This window comes from Mustela nigripes, chromosome 18 (genome assembly GCF_022355385.1).
Source record: "Mustela nigripes isolate SB6536 chromosome 18, MUSNIG.SB6536, whole genome shotgun sequence".
Classification (NCBI taxonomy): domain Eukaryota; kingdom Metazoa; phylum Chordata; class Mammalia; order Carnivora; family Mustelidae; genus Mustela; species Mustela nigripes.
Genome location: NC_081574.1, coordinates 13,770,728 through 13,789,239, shown reverse-complemented (window position 1 = coordinate 13,789,239; position 18,512 = coordinate 13,770,728). Strand labels below are relative to the sequence as shown.

Genomic DNA, 18,512 nt, shown 5'->3' with positions numbered 1-18,512 from the left:
TCCTACGGGGGTAGGAAATAGGGGTGGGGAGAGAAGGAGCCAATAGGAGGAGCAGGAAGGAGGAGGAGGCGGAGCCTCGGCGGCACCGCCCCGCAGCGTCTCCCCGGCGGCCCCGGCGCCCCACCCTCCGCGGCCTCGGGGTCCCCGCCCACACACCCCCAGCGGGCGGCTTCGCGCTGCCCGAAGGCCGGGGGCGCGCGTGACTCTCGTCTGCGGCGCCAGGGGTGTGCCTCCCGCAGACCAGGCTCGGAAGGGGGACGCCCCGGGCGCGGGGCCACTGCTCTCGCTTTCTCGTGGTCGCAGACGCCCTCCCGGGGGGCGTCCCGCGGCCGGCGCGATGAGTGCCAACGAGGACCAGGAGGTGAGTCCCGCTGGCCGAATGCCCCTTTCCCCGTGCGGGCGCGGCGCCTCGGCTCCGAGGGAGGCGGCTGAGCCCCCGAGGCCGGGCTGGGACCGGGCGCCGGCACGAGCGGCCCCGCACGTGCCTTCGCCCCTCGAGCGGACAGAGCCTTGGCTGGGGTGCCCCAAGTTTCCGGGTGTCCTGCGAGGAGAGGCCAGGCACGCGGCAACGGGAAGCCTCCGCCTCTGCCTCCGCTCCTCCCGGGAGTTTTCAGTTTTGCAAGCCCGGGGGTGGCCCCACGCCACCTTAATAACAAGGATGAGTGTCCTTGGAAGGCGACCCAGTGCTCTTGCCTCGCCTTCAGTCCCCAGGGTTCCTGTTCAGCCTCTTGCAATCTGATCACCTTAAAATGTTTAAAATCTCCTGGCTGGTAGGGACAGACTGAGCTGAGTTAGTTAAATTTCCAGTGGAGGAAAATCATGACACAAAGTGTCACCGATTTCTGGCCTTTTTGTTTGGTGGAATCAGTTATCCATCTGGTCGTTGTCCGGTGGAAATGAAGGCTGTTTTGAGCGAACACGTACCGTCCGACTCGTATAGTTTATGCTCCGCGATTTTCTCATGAAATGCCACTTTGACACTGAATCATGTGATCGGGGAATGATACAGGTCATCTCTAGGGGAGCCACCTAATGGTGTAATGCGTCCAGAGTTTTGCAAAGGTAAAGTGGATGCCCTGGGGCTGCCCGGTGAGCGTGGGGTAGAATCCGAACTAGAATGCGAGCCTCCTACCCAAGTAATTCACTCTTCATTTAGAATATGTTTGTTCAAAGTTAGCACTTCTACAAGATAGATGTGATAGAATCCCTGGAATGGAAGTTACCTTGAAAGGACCCAAAGGGCAACAAGCTGGTTGATACCTGAAATCGCTTCTAAACTGTTGTTGCCAAGTGAGTTTCTAAGTCGAGGCGCCTGGAGTGTATCATGTCATGTTTCTCAAAGTTTGGCCCATGGAACACTGCCTTAGACTCATCCGGGTGGTGGTTAGAAAAACAAGTGCCTGTACTGTACCTCAGATTTACTGGATTAAAGTTCCGGGGGGGGGGGGCAGGGATGTCCATTTTAACAACAGAATTCCATTCTTCCGCACGATTGATTTTCAGAGCTTTGAAATGTTTCCTGCCCCGTTTTTTCCGATGCCCTCTGCTCTTACTAAATGATTCCTTTTCGCTTTTTCTCCATATGTCCGTTCTTTTTGTTCCTTGTCTTGGAATTGTGTATCTGTGGACAGATTATAAATTTATTTATGTCCCTTTTTAAAATTGTGGCATCACCGTTTTCTAGTTTCTGTCAATTACAGCCCATTAAGTGCTCTGTGCAAAACAATTTCTTTCTTCCTCTACTGTGTTTAGGTATCTAAAGACATGTTCTTCCACTTACCCTATAAAATTTCCTCTTGTTAGATGGTTTTTCTAGGACACTTTGAATTTTTATTCAGCCACCAGCATGATTCACTATTCCATCAAATTGTCATTCATCAGTTTCATAAGCCTGCCTTCAGTTTTTGTTCCTGTCCTACTCACTAGTTAAAATGCAAGAAAGGATTAAGGGTAGGAGGAGTAGCCCAATATTTTGAGTAAGTTGACTCTTTCTAATCTCATCTTGGTTCTTGAATCCAGTTGAAATCCGGTATTTTTTTCACGTGAAGGTAGCAAGAGAAACCCAAGTAGACCTGGGCTCTGTGCCTTTCCTCAATGTACCAATCAAGTTATCCTCTCTAACATTTTTGTTTACATTTATCTTGCTTTTCACATGCTTGCCAAGGCTTAGGGACTGCTACTCTTTATTCTCCTCAGCCCCCACGAATTATTTCTTTAATAATCTATTCTAAAATTTTGTCTCCCTTTAATTTGTAGCATTCACGATGTGCATCTTTTTGAAAACTAAAGGATATATCAAAGTACTGTCTTTCTTTGCTTCTCTTCTTCAGGGGCTCCTCGGTAATTCCAACAGTCTTTGAGTCTTCCCATTTGTCAGTCCACAGTGTTCTAAGAAATATTTCCAGGCAAGGATTATTAGTTACATTTTCTCTTGAAGTCCTTTTTATCCCATCTTGGGTAGGTTCTTGTCAAACCTCTTTCTAACCATCATTTTAAGTTCTTTTTGTGATCTGCAGGTGTTTTTTTCAAATTTCATATCATTCTGTGGGAAGGATTTCAAACATAAATAATACATGTAAATAGTGGGGTAATACTGTGTTTTGTATTTCCCATTTCCAAGTGTAACGCTCTTTCTATCCTAGCCTAGGACACATGATCTAAAGTTACTTTAAACTGACTTATTTTTCTCCCGGGTAGAAAGGAGAAGATAAGATATTCTTTACAGGATTGAAGGAAGAACGAGTGAGACAGTGCACTGTAAAATGCTCAGGAGTTCCTGGCACATAACTTTGAAGGAAGTATTAGTATTCACATTGTGTTACTATTTGCACATATATTATATACCTTTATTATAAACATCAAAGGCCATAAAAGTAACTAAACTTTACATAGTTGAGTGGGCTTGAATCAGAAACTAAACACCCTCTATGTTTAATCCATTTATACCACTAAACAAAACTCATTTGATACATTTATTTTTTTCCAGATGGAACTGGAAGCTCTGCGTTCCATTTACGAAGGAGACGAAAGTTTCCGGGAGTTAAGTCCAGTTTCCTTTCAATATAGGGTAAGACATGACATGACTAGGAGCCCTTGCTACTTTGCTAGAAAAGATTGAGGGTTGCTGAAAGTGCTTTTATTTTTTTAATGATTTTGGTTTTTTAAATTCAACTGTTTAAACCAATTACCTCTTTGGATTTTCCGAAGCATTTGAATGAAAGCTCATCACCGTGACATCAATTATTTTTAACTTTGGGGAACCATTCAGAAACTTTTTTAAAAACTAAGAGAAACTTGTTTTTATTGTGAGAGAATGATCAAAGGTTAGAAATGGAAGAAACCTTAGAAGTTACATGGTCTTGCCTTCTAACCTTAAAGATCGTGTCTCTAAGTCATAACTTCCCAAGCTTTCCCAGCTGATGCTGATAAATACTAGAATTAAAATCCTGGTTTCTATTCCAAGTCTAGTATTATTTTCCCCACCCTATGATATAGTCAAGAAAAGTTGATACTTTCCTAATTCTGTATTAACAATATGTGTGAATATTTTTTTTACATATTCTTTAAAAGGGAGTTTGTCCATAACTGTTCTCAACATGAAACATTACCAGTATCTTGTTTTGTAAGTAAATAACAGAAACCAGCTCTCCAGATGATTATAAACAGTAGTGGTGTGAGAAAGCTTTTCGGTCCAAGACTTACAGTTATTCACATCATCAATTCAAATAAATTATGTGATAAGGGATTCTTATATGTCATTATTACAGACTGTTAGAGAAGATAAATTCTTTATCATTACTTTCTTTAGAGACTCTCCCGTCTCCTTGGCTCCTTCAAGCTCAACAGCCCTTACACCACTCCATAGATAAAACAACAAAAAAACTTAATGGCCAAGGTTAACACTGGGGTCAAGTGCTAGGCCCTTCCATATGAATCCAGCTGCCTCCCCAGAGGTCCCCAAGCACTGCCACTTTCCCCTTAGCAAATGGGAGGTTGAGAACTGCCCCATACTTCCCTAAACATCTGTATTAACAAGTGTGGTCCCTTGTTGACACAGTATATGGAACGTAGTAGGACGTGTGTGTGTCCTACAGGATGGATTCTCCGCTGTGACCACAGGATGGATCTCAAGGGAATAAAACATGAAATTTGGAAACCTTGTATGTGTTGAGAGCCAGAGGACAAGGATACAGGTCTGACTGGGTCCTGGTCAAGCCCCCTCAGTTCCTGTTTAGCAGACTGGTTCAGTAACCTCCTAGACCATTCTCCCCTTTCAGTTTGGTCTGAAGCTTGCCTCCACACCCCACCAGTAGTCCTGCAGATGACTAGGTGACTCTCTGAAACACAATAGTTACCCCATTCCTTCGTTGAGAAGCGTTTCTGCATGGGTTTCTCCTACCTAAAAAATGGGATTAAATTCCTCAGCTTGACACTCAGGGCCCTTCTGTTTGGTTCACACTGCCTCTCCAGACTTTCCCTGCCACTACCGTCCGTTAGACCCAGTAGCCTGTGGACCATTTCCCTGCATTTTTTAATATTGTGCCCGTGGGCACATCTTTTGCTCCCCGCTCACCTCACGCCCCTCATCCAACCTACTTCTTCTTTAATGCCTACCTCAGGCTCCTCTGTGACATATTTGGGCCTCCTCTTCTATCTCTCTCTTGACTTCAGAGCAGAATTGGCCATTCCCCATTTCTTACTACTTTGTTCTGTGTCTTTTTTAAACTTTTAATCATGCAGCAGTTTCATGAGTTACTTAAATCTCTGCTCCCCTTAAAGACAGGAATGGTCTTATCTCTGTTTTTGTATTTTCTGTACCTTGCACTATAGGGGGCACAGGGCCCCCCCGCTTCTACACACACCTTGCGTAAGGACTTAGTAGACTGCATACAGCAAGTAACTTTTATCACTTTTTCATTATCTCTGTATTTGAAACACAAGCATAAACCGATGATGTCATCAACTTATGTAAATATATATCAATAGGTCCCTAAGATTATTTGACATAATTTCTAAGCCTCACCTTATTTTGGTGTGTCTTGTGGTTGATGCTGAGGGGAAGGGAATAAAAATTAGTGGTCAGAGAATAAAGGGCAAGTGACAGTTTGGGGTGAAAAATTTTTTAATCTCTTATTGTTGTCTAAAAATAAATAGAAAAAGCAGCACATATACTAAAAATATTACAGAGGAGATTGGCATAGCCCTTTGCAAGGATGAAATGCTGACTCATGAATCATTCCATAATTTTATTAGAAAAATCACCATTTTGCAACCACCAATATGATGATCATTTCAGGCAAGGCTCATTAATGGATGTTAAAAACTTCGAAAAGTTGTGGGGAAAGCAAAAGAAATAGGAAAGACATTTTTAAGTTATTCAGGTGAAGAGGGTCAAAAGTTACAAACTTCTAGCTATAAAAAAATGAGGGATTTAATGCACAGCATGGTGACCGTAGTTAGTAACATAGTATTGCATATTTGAAGGTTGCACAGAGAGTAGATCTTGAAAGTTCTCACCTAGCCCAAGGCTCTCCTGAACCTTATCTCTTTACCTTTCCCTTTTTTTTCCTCTAAATTTTACATTTCCTTTTCTGGTCTTGGAATTGTGCTAAAGTGTATCAATCCCTCCTTCTTAAGGCTTCGTCTGATTTGGCAATTGGAAAACGTAGGGCGAAGATTGGGCCTTTCAAGTTCGTGGATTGTTATTTTTGTCCATTCTCTTCCTTTCCCCCACAATTGATATGTATTCTTTGTCCTCAGAAAGCTTTGATGGAAACAAAAATTTATATTAGACATTCTTGATACTGGAAAAAGCCAGAGGGCTGGTTGGAGAGAAAGATTGTGGACACCAAGTCAGATTATGACTATGGCTCTCAACCCCTGGCAGGCCTCAGCCTGTACCCTGAACTTTCCAGAATACAATGTTTCTGATCTGATTATGAGCATTGGCAGTGATTCATCATTTTCAAAGTCATAATTAAATAAATATTCTGTCTTTGTGTCACTTTCTACAAGCCTAAGATTTCCCTTTTCTTCAGATAGGTGAAAATGGTGATCCCAAAGCCTTCTTAATAGAGATTTCCTGGACAGAAACATATCCCCAAACACCTCCAATTATATCTATGAACGCTTTTTTTAACAACACCATGTGAGTAGTGTTCCGTTTTCATTGTTTTTTGTAACACTGTCGCTTACTTTTCTCTCAGCCATGTATTTCTTGTGCATTATAGATCGTCAGCTGTAAAGCAGAGCATATTAGCCAAGTTACAGGAAGCCGTGGAGGTCAATCTTGGGACTGCCATGACCTACACGTTGTTTGAATATGCCAAGGACAATAAAGACCAGTTCATGGAGAATCATCAGCCTGTGAATTCTACGGTGAGCTTGTGCTTCGTTTTGGCTTCACTCTCCTACTAATTCGTCCTTACTAGGTAGTATTTTTTTTTTTTTTTGTAATTGAAAGATTTCTTGTTAGACTGAAAATGAGTTAGGGGCACCTGGGTGGCTCAGTCGGGGTTAAGTGTCTACTTTCGGTTTAGGTCATGATCCTAGAGTCCTGGGGTCGAGCCCTGCATCGGGCTCTCTGCTCCGCTCATGCTCTCTCTCACTCTCTCACATAAATAAATAAAATCTTTAAAAATAAAGAAATAAAAAAAACAAGTTACATCTGAGTTAAGTAATCGTGAATTCAAGGTTTCTCAGTGCCTATTTAACTTTAAAAATGAAATCATATCCTATAGATCTTACCCTTCCTGTGAGATTAGAATACTTCCCATGCCCACCACAACTGAGGTGCTGTTGAACCAAATATTTGTTTAAATGTATTAACCATATTTGACGTCTCCATAAAGCTCAGATGGAGGATTTCGTACGCGGCGCCCAAATATGTTGGAAATTGCTTTCTTCAGGAGCCTTCTTTAGCTGGGAATAATCTTGTCCCAGTTCGCTCTGAACGTGGTGCAAGCTTTAAGAGACTTCATGAATAGGAAAACAGTTCTTTTATTTCTAGAAGGATTTTAGGAAATCATCACCTTTTATGCCGCAGGCATCTCTTTTTCGAACCCTTTGCACCCAGTCCTGTGCCGAGAGACTTTCCAAGGCCAGAGTCCATTGAGTTCTGTAAAGCAGGCCGGCAGCTTCCTGACAGCGAAGGCTCTGGGTCTTCTACCTGAGCAGCTCTGGCTGCCGCAACCCTGATGCCACAGAAGAGCCCTGTGGGCAGCTCTCGAGCGGGAGAAAGTGGTAGCAGAGCCGGGGGACGGGGGGCCTCACCAGGCAGCCCTGAAAACCCTCACGGCTCCTCGCTGCATCACTGACCCTGAGACTTTGTTTTGGTCAGGGTAGGGGCCGCTGTCTTACCCTCACTGTGCTCAGTTTCTTCTTCTGTCCAGCGGGGATTATGGTAGCTTCTGCCTCTTAAGAGTTGAGTAAGGGTCAGACCAGGGTGTACAACATTTACAGCAATGCTTGGCACCTAGTAAGAATTTCAAATTTTGCCTATCACACTCTGATTACGTGAATCCAAATTAAAATATTTTTCTTTTTCTTTTTTTTAAAGATTTTATTTATTTATTGGGTGGGGGGGAGCAGAGGGAAGGGGAGAGATAATCTCAAGCAGACTCTGCTGTAAGCACGGAGCCCGACACAGGGCATGATCTCACAACCCTGAGATCGTGACCTGAGCCAAAATCAGCGGTCACACACTGAACCAACTGAGCCACACAGGCGCCCCCAAAATATTTTTCTTCATTCATGAAGATTTTCTTCATTTCTTCAGGGAATCCGGGTTTTCTAGGTAGGCCCGTGTGATTTTTCTAAAGACATACTTAAAATTCCAAATAAAGCAAATTAACTGAATTACAAAATTACCTTAGAACTTCAGAGCTTCAACATAATGCTGGTATCGGGTCTTATTTCTCAGAGGCTTGGTTATAACAATGGAACTAACATCATGTAAGTCTCTCTATGGGAACGTTTAGAAGAATGAAAGCAATGTACGAATGGCACCTGATCTAATAAATGGATATTATAATGCAGCATTATTTTACTTTACAGATCTAATTCAGTAAGTTTTAAGGCATTAGTACAGGAATTATTTGTTTTTTTCTAGATACCCATAAGCAGTATCATCTCCGTTGAAACTCCTAATACAGCCCCATCAAGTAAGAAAAAAGAGAAAAAAGAACAGCTTTCGAAAGCCCAGAAACGTAAGCTGGCAGATAAAACAGGTTTGTGTTTATTTTATTTTATTTTTTTAATAACACACAGAAATGGGTTGCTTTTTAGTGTGATGTGAGTGCTTAATAAGTATATTTCGAGTTCGAGGAGTAGTTCTCTGTTCTTCATTCTTGGAACACTGGGATCAGACACTGTCTTAGGTCACAGATGTATATGGAAGATATTTACCACTACTTCACCGCAAGAGCTCACCATTTGAGGAGAAGGTAAGTGAGTGGCAGAATAACTATAAATGGGTCTTGAGGGTGAGAAACAGAATAGCATACAGAAGTGTGTCCTACCTTGTATCGAAAGTCCCATGTCTGGGACTTTCCTGTTTGTTTACCTCTCTGGCAGGTACGTGCATTACTAAAAATTCTTTGAACTGTAGCTTTCATTTGAAATGAAGTTTGCTGTACCATTAGGTCTTAGCACAATAAATAATATACTGTTTTTGTCTGTTGATTTATTTAAATAATTTGCATAAGATTTAAGAATAGAATTTCTGGGGGCGCCTGGGTGGCTCAGTGGGTTAAGCCGCTGCCTTCGGCTCAGGTCATGATCTCAGGGTCCTGGGATCGAGTCCCGCATCGGGCTCTCTGCTCAGCAGGGAGCCTGCTTCCCTCTCTCTCTCTCTCTCTCTCTCTCTCTGCCTGCCTCTCCGACTACTTGTGATTTCTCTCTGTCAAATAAATAAATAAAATCTTTAAAAAAAAAAAAAAAAAGAATAGAATTTCTGTGTTCTAAACCAGAGTCATTTTGTGGACCTTTAGAAGAGAATTATAAATTCCACCTCATATCACCAATAATATTTGATCTCTTTGTTTTTGCAAATTGGTATCGATCTGTCAACTTTTTTTTCCAATTGAGGAAATATATATATTTATATACTTATACATAAGTGTGTCCATGTATACTGTTGTCTGTATCTGTGTATGTGTGTGTGTGTGTGTGTGTATTCTTGGTATAAGGTTACAAGTTGCCCTTGATTGAAAAGAACTGACTCTTTGGTGAGGAAGTTTAAAATAATGCCCTTTTATAAAATGATGGCAGGTATTTTGTTTTTGTTTTGTTTAACGTCCTATGTGGCAGAACAAAAAGATAGCAACCTTTGTTGGCCCTCAGAACACATTTTTGAAGTCATAATGGTTTGTGAAATAACAAATCTGGGGCTCCATTATACCTAACATTAAAGCATGAACAACCAAAGCACTGAATTGTTAGTCATTGCAATCTCTTTTCTAGGATGTTGGTTAATTTCTTTGTTAATGCTGTAGCATTTCTGCCCATTAGTTCATTACCTGTCGCTTTCATACACAATGACCTATGATTATTCCTTTCATTACTGTTTCCCCAACTCCATCTCTTTTGATGATGCCCACCTGAAAGGCATTATCTTTCTATAGTTGTGGTGCAGGAGTTAGTGACTTGGAACTTGCATTTTAAATAAAACTTACCGTGGGTAAGTTTTCATTAATAAAACTGGTGATCTGCCCCACACCCCTTACAACCAATAAACAGTTGGATAAGATTCTTACTGGCATAAAGGACAAGAGAGCCATTAGCATCTAAGATTGAGGTCCAGTAATACTTCTTCTGTCCTGTAAGAAATTAGGAGGTTAGTTTCTGTTTCCCTTATGTAAAATTAATCTATTTGTTTTGAATGCAAATTTTGATGATTTCATAAAATGAGATGTATATAGCAATATCAAGCATAAAGGAAATCACGTCTTTTTAAACTAAAACACTTAATATCTATTAAAGTATTCTTTAAGTTTGAATATTCTATTAAAAGAACAAAATCACTTTGTAAACTGTGAATTTTTTATGTCAAGTTTCAGCTTGTTTTCAGGCACTCCCAGCAGATTAAACACCTGTCAGATTAAACAATGTTAAGTTAAATAATTAATTTTTTATCAGACTACAAAAGTTAATAAATAAGTTGACTAGGCCTCCTCTTCATCTGGAAGCCAGACATTGGTTTATAAGGACTCTTGTCTTGAGCCTAGCTTCGGAGTTTAAAAACCCTCACAAAGCAGTAAAGTAACACAACTCACTTAAATCAGCCATGACCTTATTAAAAGGGTAGCATTGTACAAGTGCATGAAACTAGTAAGTTGATTAGCTCCTCTTCCTGGCATTTCCAACTCACCTCCGTGTTTTTATCTTAATATCACAGTTTTGTCTTGAGCGGAAATGGAATAAATGTGAGAAGGGCGTACGTCTAAATCACTTTGCAGATATTCTGGAAATGGTGCTTTCAGTTCACAATGATGATAAACTAGTTTTCCAGCTTAATAATACATGATTTAAAATTTTAGTCTATTTGTTGTGTAGAGTGATATATAAAAGCTTATCTGTTAGAGCATTCATTGCTTTAAAAATTACTGTCTGGTCTTAGAAATAAAGTTACTCTTTTTGTCCTGTAGATCACAAAGGAGAACTTCCTCGAGGATGGAACTGGGTTGATGTGGTGAAGGTATATAATACTTACATTCTGGGCTTTGAAACATTGTTATCGGTCTATCATCAAATAATGAAATTTATATCTTCCATTTTTTTTCTCCCCCCTCAACCTTTGAATTTTACTGGGATGGCTGTTTCCTTTTTTGCTTCAGCATGTAAGTATTTTTGAAGTATCTTTCCCATTCTTTTCTTTCCTACACCTTCAGTTTTAGATTTTCTTTTCTTTTTATTTATTTTTTAGAAGATTTTATTTATTTATTTGACAGACAGAGATCATAAGTAGGCAGAGAAGCAGGCAGAGAGAGAGGGGGAAGCAGGCTCCCTGCCGAGCAGAGAGCCCAATGTGGGGCTTGATCCCAGGACCCTGGGATCATGACCTGAGCCGAAGGCAGAGGCTTTAACCCATTGAGCCACCCAGGCGCCCCCGTTTTTTTTTTTTTGTTTTTTTTTTTAAGGGCAAACTCTAGATGGAGCTCCCATTATCGTCAAGAAGGATTTTCTCTTTTTCCTATTTAGAATTGTTTCTGTTTCACATTGAAGGTTTTTTTTGCCGACTTCTCTTGGTATTTTTCTTATTTGTAAGTTCCAGTATATTAAAGTGATGTTCAGTTAATCTTCTTTGTAGGACTTCATGAGTTTTGCATGCCAACTAGTGCCACTACTGCTGTGAGAAGATGTGATCCAAGGGTAGTTAAAGATTAGGATTTTAGTGGGGACCTAGAAATATGGGTAATTATAAGCAGTATATTCTCAGAGTTTATTTGAAAGTTTATTTGAAAGTTCATAGGGTACCTTTGCTGTAGAAACTGCTTAAAATAATCTTTGTGTCTAGTACAAGAATATTACCTGGGAATAGGGTGGGGTAAGCTAAGGTCGGAATAAAGAAGCAGTATTTCTGGTCTGCCTCCTGGGCAAGGGGCTGAGCGCACAGGAGATGTCTGTGTGGGCGTGGCTTCTCCCGCTGGCTCCTTTACCCAGGTCCCACCTCCATGGATGCCTGATGGATACTTCATGTCCCAGGTGTGCTTGTATTTACCTCACCAACCAAGTTGTTTCACTCCTTTAAAATGCTTCAGGCTTCAGGGGCGCCTGCATGGCTTAGCCCTTAAGCATCTGCCTTCTGCTCAGGCCGTGATCCCATAGTCCTGGGATCGAGCCCCGCATCAGGCTCCCTGATCTGCGGGGGGTCTGCTTCTCCCTTTCCCACTCACTCTGCTTCTGTTCCCTCTCTTGACGTGTCTTTCTCTGTCAAATAAATAAATAAAATCTTAAAAAAAAGAAAGCTTCAAACTTCAGAATGGGAGTGCATCCTTTCCATGAAGTCGCCTGCAGCAGAAATTGGGCTCAAAAATATTCTGATTAATCCACAGGTGTTAGCGCTCCTCCTTCTCTAGCTCCAGAAATTTAGTTTCTCATATAAACTGATATATAATTTGTTAATATAAATTAGAATTTAATTGTTAATATAAATTAGAATTTCAAGAAATTTAAATGAAATAAAGATTTAAATAATCCAGTAATCTCGAGAAATAGACGAAGATATTTTGTAAGAGGGAAGTTATCACGTAGATGTGGTCTGGACTCAGAGTCTGTTACCCTAAACCAGTAGTTTCCAAGTGTGATCTTGGGATCCCTCGGAGGTCCTGGGGCCCTCTGGGTGTCAACAAGGTCAAAACTATTTACATCACAATGTTAAGATATTGTTGGCCTTTTTTTCCTCATTCTCACAGGTGAATTGTGGTGTTTACCAGAGGCCCCATGAAAAGTGATGACGCCATCACTAATACTCTTCTTTTAGAGCATTAATAGAATGTGTGCTTTTATATTGTGTTTTTCAGAATTTTCTAAGATAATGAGTAGGTTTAGAATCTAAGTATGTGCATTTTTATATTAACTCAGTTTGTTCTTAATACTGGTACTGTGTTTTTGTTTGTTGTTTCCTATTATACCTGCCTTACTATAGAAGCAGATTTGTGAAAAACCAGCGGTCTCCTGTTGAGCTCAGTAATAAAGAAGTTTGCAAAAATGTAAAAGAATACTATTCTTCGCATTAAGTCCTATTAATTTGTTTTAGAAAACACAGCTTTTCGTTTAAGAAATGTTGTTTGGTGATTACAGAATGGGTTTACTGTTATTTTTATTTTTACATGAATTAAAATTCTTCAGTTTTAATTTCAAGCACTGCAGGTATAACATATACTTAAAAGAAAGCTCTTTAAGATCCTTGAAGTGGGAAGAGGAGCTGAGGCCAGAATGTTAGAACTTCTAGAAACTTAGCAGTTTCTACTTTTCACAGCTTCCCACATTCTCTGGGGTTCTCAGGGCTTGGGTTCAGTGGGGATTTCTTGGTGGCTCGGTCTTTATTCTGGTCAGAATTGTCTGTGTATTCTTTGGGAGCTCTCCTCGCCCCATTTGCTAAATTCTGTAGATTTTTATCAGAAAAGACTTGCAATTTAAGATTTTGATCGCATTTTTTAAACTGTATTTAATTTATGTGGGTTTTTTTAACCACAATTTTTAAAATTTTGAAGACTTTATTTGTGAAAATAATAGAAGAATGTCATTCATTTTGTAAATGGCACCTTTTGTGTATTCTTGGTTCCAATTTATTTCTTGGAAAGCTTTGAGGGATTTTTTTCTCCTCCTTGTTCTATTGAGGTTGTGGGGTTTTTCTGTTTTGGTTTTTTTGTTGTTGTTGTTAAGATTTTATTTATTTATTTGACAGAGAGAGATCACAAGTAGGCAGAGAGGCAGACAGAGAGAGAGGAAGGGAAGCAGGTCCCCCGTTGAGCAGAGAGCCCGATGCAGGACTCGATCTCAGGACCCTGAGATCATGACCTGAGCCGAAGGCAGTGGCTTAACCCACTGAGCCACCCAGGCACCCAGGTTGTGTTTTTAAAGAATCCTTTTTAAAGTAGCTGAGCCTAAAGTTGACAAGTAGTTAAATATACTGAATGCAGTGAATGGTGTTAAGTTACACGAAACTTGTTGCCTGTTGCTCTATCAACTGTAAATATTTGTCATAGTAAGTGAAAACAGTGAATTCAAATAACATGATAGCTTAATCTTGTTGATGATGTCTTTTTTCTCTTTTTTATAGTTAAGCAAAACTGGCTCTAAAGAAGACGAATAGTTCTTGGAATTGAAGACAAGGGAAAAACATCCTTTAAGAAGGAAACTGGGTTCAAAATCCTTCATTATTACTCTTTTCTGGTATTGAGGTGGCTTTTTATAAAACAATTTTTTTGTATGTTTCTTATGTAAAAAAAAAATGTTTTAAGCTGAAAGTTCATGAAAAGATCTGGTTGTATTAAATTATTTTCACAAACTTGCCTTAATAAAAGGTGAAATGTTACCGTTTAGTATACTTTATGAAGATGGTTGATCTTTGTAAATGGACAAAATGGGAAAAAATAAATAATCAATGTGAATTTATATGATCTTATTCCAGTGGATTGGCTGTTTTTTAAAGGAGTAGGAAGCCCTTTTGAAACTCTTATCCCAGTGGATCAGAATACTGAGTAAACAGTTGCTCTGTGGTGTGATCCATTTTAATAGACTTCTCATCTTAATAAAGTCTTCATCTCTCCTTTCTCTTAATTACTGAAGCGTAAATTGCTCCAGAGAAATTTAAATACTAATATTTGAACTTACTACATAATATTCTTTGTAGTTCCTTTTTATTTTTCAAGGGTGAACCACTTCTTTCTTATTTTTAGTAAATGAGTATCTGTTCATACTCTTCTCTTCTTTTGGGTCATGATGTTTGACCATGAGAGTTTTCGGCTGTATGCGGAATAGGGGAATATAAAATAAATCTGCCAAATACATTCAGAAGCGTTTGAGTAGAAGTGCTGGTTCCCACTGAAAACATTTCTCTTTGCTGCATATACCAAGATGGGAGTAAAAGATGCCTTAATATTTAATTTTTGTATTTTTGGGAGACAGTGGTTTTAATAAATTCCTGTTTCTCTGCCACTGTGTGTTTTTGGTTCTCTCGCAACAGGTCTTCTAAATGGTTTAACATAAAACCACCTTTCAGGTCTTGTTTCTTTTCAAGTAGCCATGTGGATTTCTCAGGCTGAACATCTGTTTTCATAGTAATAAACGTAGAAGTGTTTCAAATGCTGAATCATAGTACAAGCTTGATTATTTTTTTTTTAATCACGAGTAGGGTAACTGTTAGTGACATGTAACCAGGAAGTCACTGATGTGTTGTGTGACTTATGGTGACTACATTTACTCCCTGGCTGGAGAACCCTGAGAACTGCTGCTGGTTCTAGAAGGGTAAACTGTTGGTTCCTCCAGTTACACCTGTGCAGCTCGGGTCTGACTTTTCAAAGAATAATGAACTTCTAAAGACATGTCCTTAGCATCAGAGCAGTTTAAATTGTATGCGTGGCTTTTACTGGGCTAATATTAGGCTCAGTTAAATGGTTGGAATTACACAGTAAATACAATTATGGTAAAGAAGTGTAATCTGGTTTTCAAAAGCTAAATCACACTTTATATCTTGAACTAATAGAAGCATTACAATTCAAGACCACCGGAATACACCAGTTCGTTTTTGGGGGTGTGTACATGGTTTTTGTTGTGTTATTTGTTTGCTTGTTTTTAAAGAAACTGAAACTACAGATCTGCTCGTGGAACAAATTGTGTTTTGCTCTGAAGATTCTGAAGTTGTTCAGGCTTACTGTGGTTCAAAGATGACAAAGAATAATGCTAGTTAAATGCCAATGAACTATTTTTACTCTTTTTTATACGAAATGTACAAATTTGGGGGGTGATGGTAGCAGCGGGGCCTCTGACCACCTTCTCTAAAGCACTGGAACATTCTCATCTGTTTTACCACTGTCTATTCAACACTCCCAGTATATTTTCTCCAAGTCTGTCTACCTAAAACTGTATGGAATGACATAAATAATGAGCAATAAAACCAGAATTATACACAGTGGCTTCTCTGTGTTTATTTCAAGTTGATAGAGAATTGTTGATTTTACAAATTTGCACAGACTTACGGTGTAAGGTGCACCCTCCTTCAAAATGTTGGATTGAGAAAGAATTGTTTCATGAGTTGACAAGAAGCTAAGGGATACCCAGTCTTTTTTTTTTTTTTTTTTTTTTTTTTTTTTGACAGAGATCACAAGTAGGCAGAGAGGCAGACAGAGAGGGGGAAGCAGGCTCCCTGCTGAGCAGAGAGCCCGATGCAGGACTTGATCCCAGGACCTTGAGATCATGACCTGAGCCAAAGGCAGCAGCTTAACCCACTGAGCCACCCAGGTGCCCTTAAAAAAATTTTTTTTTGAATATGTTTTTGGATTGATTTATTTGAGAGAGACCATGAGCACAAGCTTGGGGAAGCAGAGGGAGAAGCAGACTCCCCACTGAGCAGGGAGCCCCACGTGGGACTCCATCCTAAGACCCTGGGATCATGCCCTGAGCCAAAGGCAGGCGCTCAACCGACCGAGCCACCCAGGCGTCCCAACCTTGGAATCTTTATGCATTATTTCTTCACAGGCCCCCCATTTTAGGTCGGCTGGGTGATTTGAGCTTTCCAGAAGTTCTGCTTGATAACTGCTCGTGTGCCTTCCCAGACCTTGTTTCAGAAGAGACCAGTTAGGACAGAGATGTGGCCGGTGTTCCAGAGGGTAATCTGAGATCGCTTTAAAAAGAATGAATTTAGGGGCGCCTGGGTGGCTCAGTGGATTAAAGCCGCTGCCTTCAGCTCAGGTCATGATCTCAGTGTCCTGGGATCGAGCCCCGCATCGGGCCCTCTGCTCAGCAGGGAGCCTGCTTCCCCCTCTGTCTCTGCCTGCCTCTCTGCCTACTTGTGATCTCTCTCTCTGTCAAATAAAATAAATAAAATCTTTAAAAAAAAAAAAAAAAAGAATGAATTTAGAAATCATGCTACGTCATAACAGATTTGTTTTGTCATTGGTTAGTCCGCAGAATAAAAATATAACAAGAGGCATTATCTGGTAGGGATTATCTGGTAATCTGGGATTCTAAATTCAGTGTTTCCAATTATGTGACAAAATAATAAGGAATTAGTCAATGATCTGAAGATTTTGTGTGTGTGGGATCCATTAGTGAAGAAACTCACTGAGGGTCTTTTTTTTTTTTTCCTAAGATTTTATTTATTAGAGAGAGAGAGGGAACACAAGCTAGAGGGAGTGGGAGAGGGAGAAGCAGGCTTGGCGCTGAGCAGGGAGCCTGATGTGGGGCTCGTTCCCAGGACCCTGCAATCATGACCTGAGCTGAAGCCAGATGCTTCACGACTGAGCCACCCAGGCACCCCTCACTGAGGGTCTTTAACAGAAATTTTCCTGATGGAATGGAAGAGAACAAAATTCAACAGAAAATACCAGTGCATATCACATGTCTTAAGGGTCTTTGCGTGCATGTGACCTATTGTTTTGGTTTGGGGTATGTATGTGCAGTACTGTATAAAATTTATTTCTTAAAGATACTCATGGCAAAAAAAAAAGTATGAAAAGCACTGATTAAAAAAAAAAAAGAAAAGTACTGATCAGAGCATATGCCTTCGGCTCAGGTCATGATCCCAGGGTCCTGGGATCAAGCCCCACATGGGGCTCCCTGCTCAGCGGGGAGTCCACTGTCTCCCTCTCACTCTCCCTCTGTGTTCTCCCACTCCCACTCTCTCTCAAATAAATAAAATCTTTTAAAAAATTTTTAGGAAATTTTTAATAATTTTTTAAAACTTTGCATCCAGTGACACACAATGTGACATTCTTTTCAGGCGTACAGGGTGGCGATCATCGTGTGCGCTGTGCGGGCTTTACCGTCCACATGACAGCCTTAGAACAAGGAACTGCGAGGGCTAAAGCCTCAATCAGTAACAACTACAACAGCTTTAACTTCTGACCGATAGAACCAAACATAAGAAAAATACATCCTATTCTCCTATTCCTCGAGAAAGAACCATTTTCTTCCTGGGCTTCCCGTATAAATCTAGTTTCTAGAATAAATTGTTGTCAGCAGCTGATGGGGGTAAGAAAACAGACAGGAAATGCCCCCCCCCCCGACTGTTCCTCCCCATTCGTGGCTGCGGGCACCTGGGAAGTTGGACGTCCTCTCATGGGTCTCCCTGCGGCCTTCTGGAGCATTCCTCTTCCGTGGCCCCCACAAAGCTTTGGCCTGTTGGGACGCTATTTTTGGTATTTCAGGCAACAAGCCATCTCCATGTCCCATTTTGCCCTTTCCTTAACAAAGGAGATTATAATTTAGAAAAGGAAACTTCACACAGGGGGAAAAACGCACATGAAAATGTTTCTTGCTTCACCGTTGAGGGGCTGGAAATGAACCTTGAACATTGTCCTGTGATGACAGTTTCTCAAGCACAGAATGGTGAGGAGAAAGGTTTGCATTTAATGCCTGAAATTGCAGGAAGACCGGTCTGACCATGCAGATTTCCATCCTGGGGGCTCCCATACTGTGTTTCTCCTGCTTCCGTGCAAGGGGAGACTCTGTCCTTCTCCCAAGGGCAGTGCTCTTCTGAGTCACCTGACGACCCACCTTCTTTGTAAAGGCCCATCTTCAGACTTGGACTCGGGGTCCTGCAGCGTGTGAATCTCACTGAGGTTTCAGTGGAAGCGAACACTTCATCAATTCCTACATTCGTTTCACGATATGTCTTCTGTTCTTAAAAATCACACTTGGGGCGCCCGGGTGGCTCAGTGGTTATTAAGCATCTACCTTCTGCTCAGGTCATGATCTGAGGGTCCTGGGATCAAGTCCTGCATCGGGCTGTCTGCTGGGCGGGGAGCCTGCTTCTCCCTCTCCCTCTGCTGTTCCTTCTGCTTCTGCTC

General features: G+C 40.9%; 1 protein-coding gene across 1 annotated transcript; it reads left to right on the top strand.

Moving 5' to 3' along the window:
• The first annotated feature begins 111 nt into the window (after positions 1–111).
• RWDD4 (RWD domain containing 4) lies at positions 112–15,637 on the top strand. Its single transcript, XM_059384187.1, has 7 exons — positions 112–361; positions 2,987–3,067; positions 6,039–6,148; positions 6,231–6,378; positions 8,111–8,228; positions 10,647–10,838; positions 13,784–15,637. Exons 1-7 carry the CDS (start codon positions 338–340, stop codon positions 13,801–13,803), a joined length of 693 nt encoding a protein of 230 aa, XP_059240170.1. The 5' UTR covers positions 112–337; the 3' UTR covers positions 13,804–15,637.
• The last annotated feature ends 2,875 nt before the right edge of the window (positions 15,638–18,512 follow it).

What these genes read in the sequence shown, in the direction of transcription:
- RWDD4 (XM_059384187.1), top strand. Translation starts at nt 338, where the DNA reads ATGAGTGCCAACGAGGACCAGGAG. An exon ending in GTGCCAACGAGGACCAGGAG is followed by an intron (nt 362 to 2,986) that starts GTGAGTCCCGCT and finishes ATTTTTTTCCAG; the next exon opens with ATGGAACTGGAAGCTCTGCG. An exon ending in TAAGCTGGCAGATAAAACAG is followed by an intron (nt 8,229 to 10,646) that starts GTTTGTGTTTAT and finishes TTTGTCCTGTAG; the next exon opens with ATCACAAAGGAGAACTTCCT.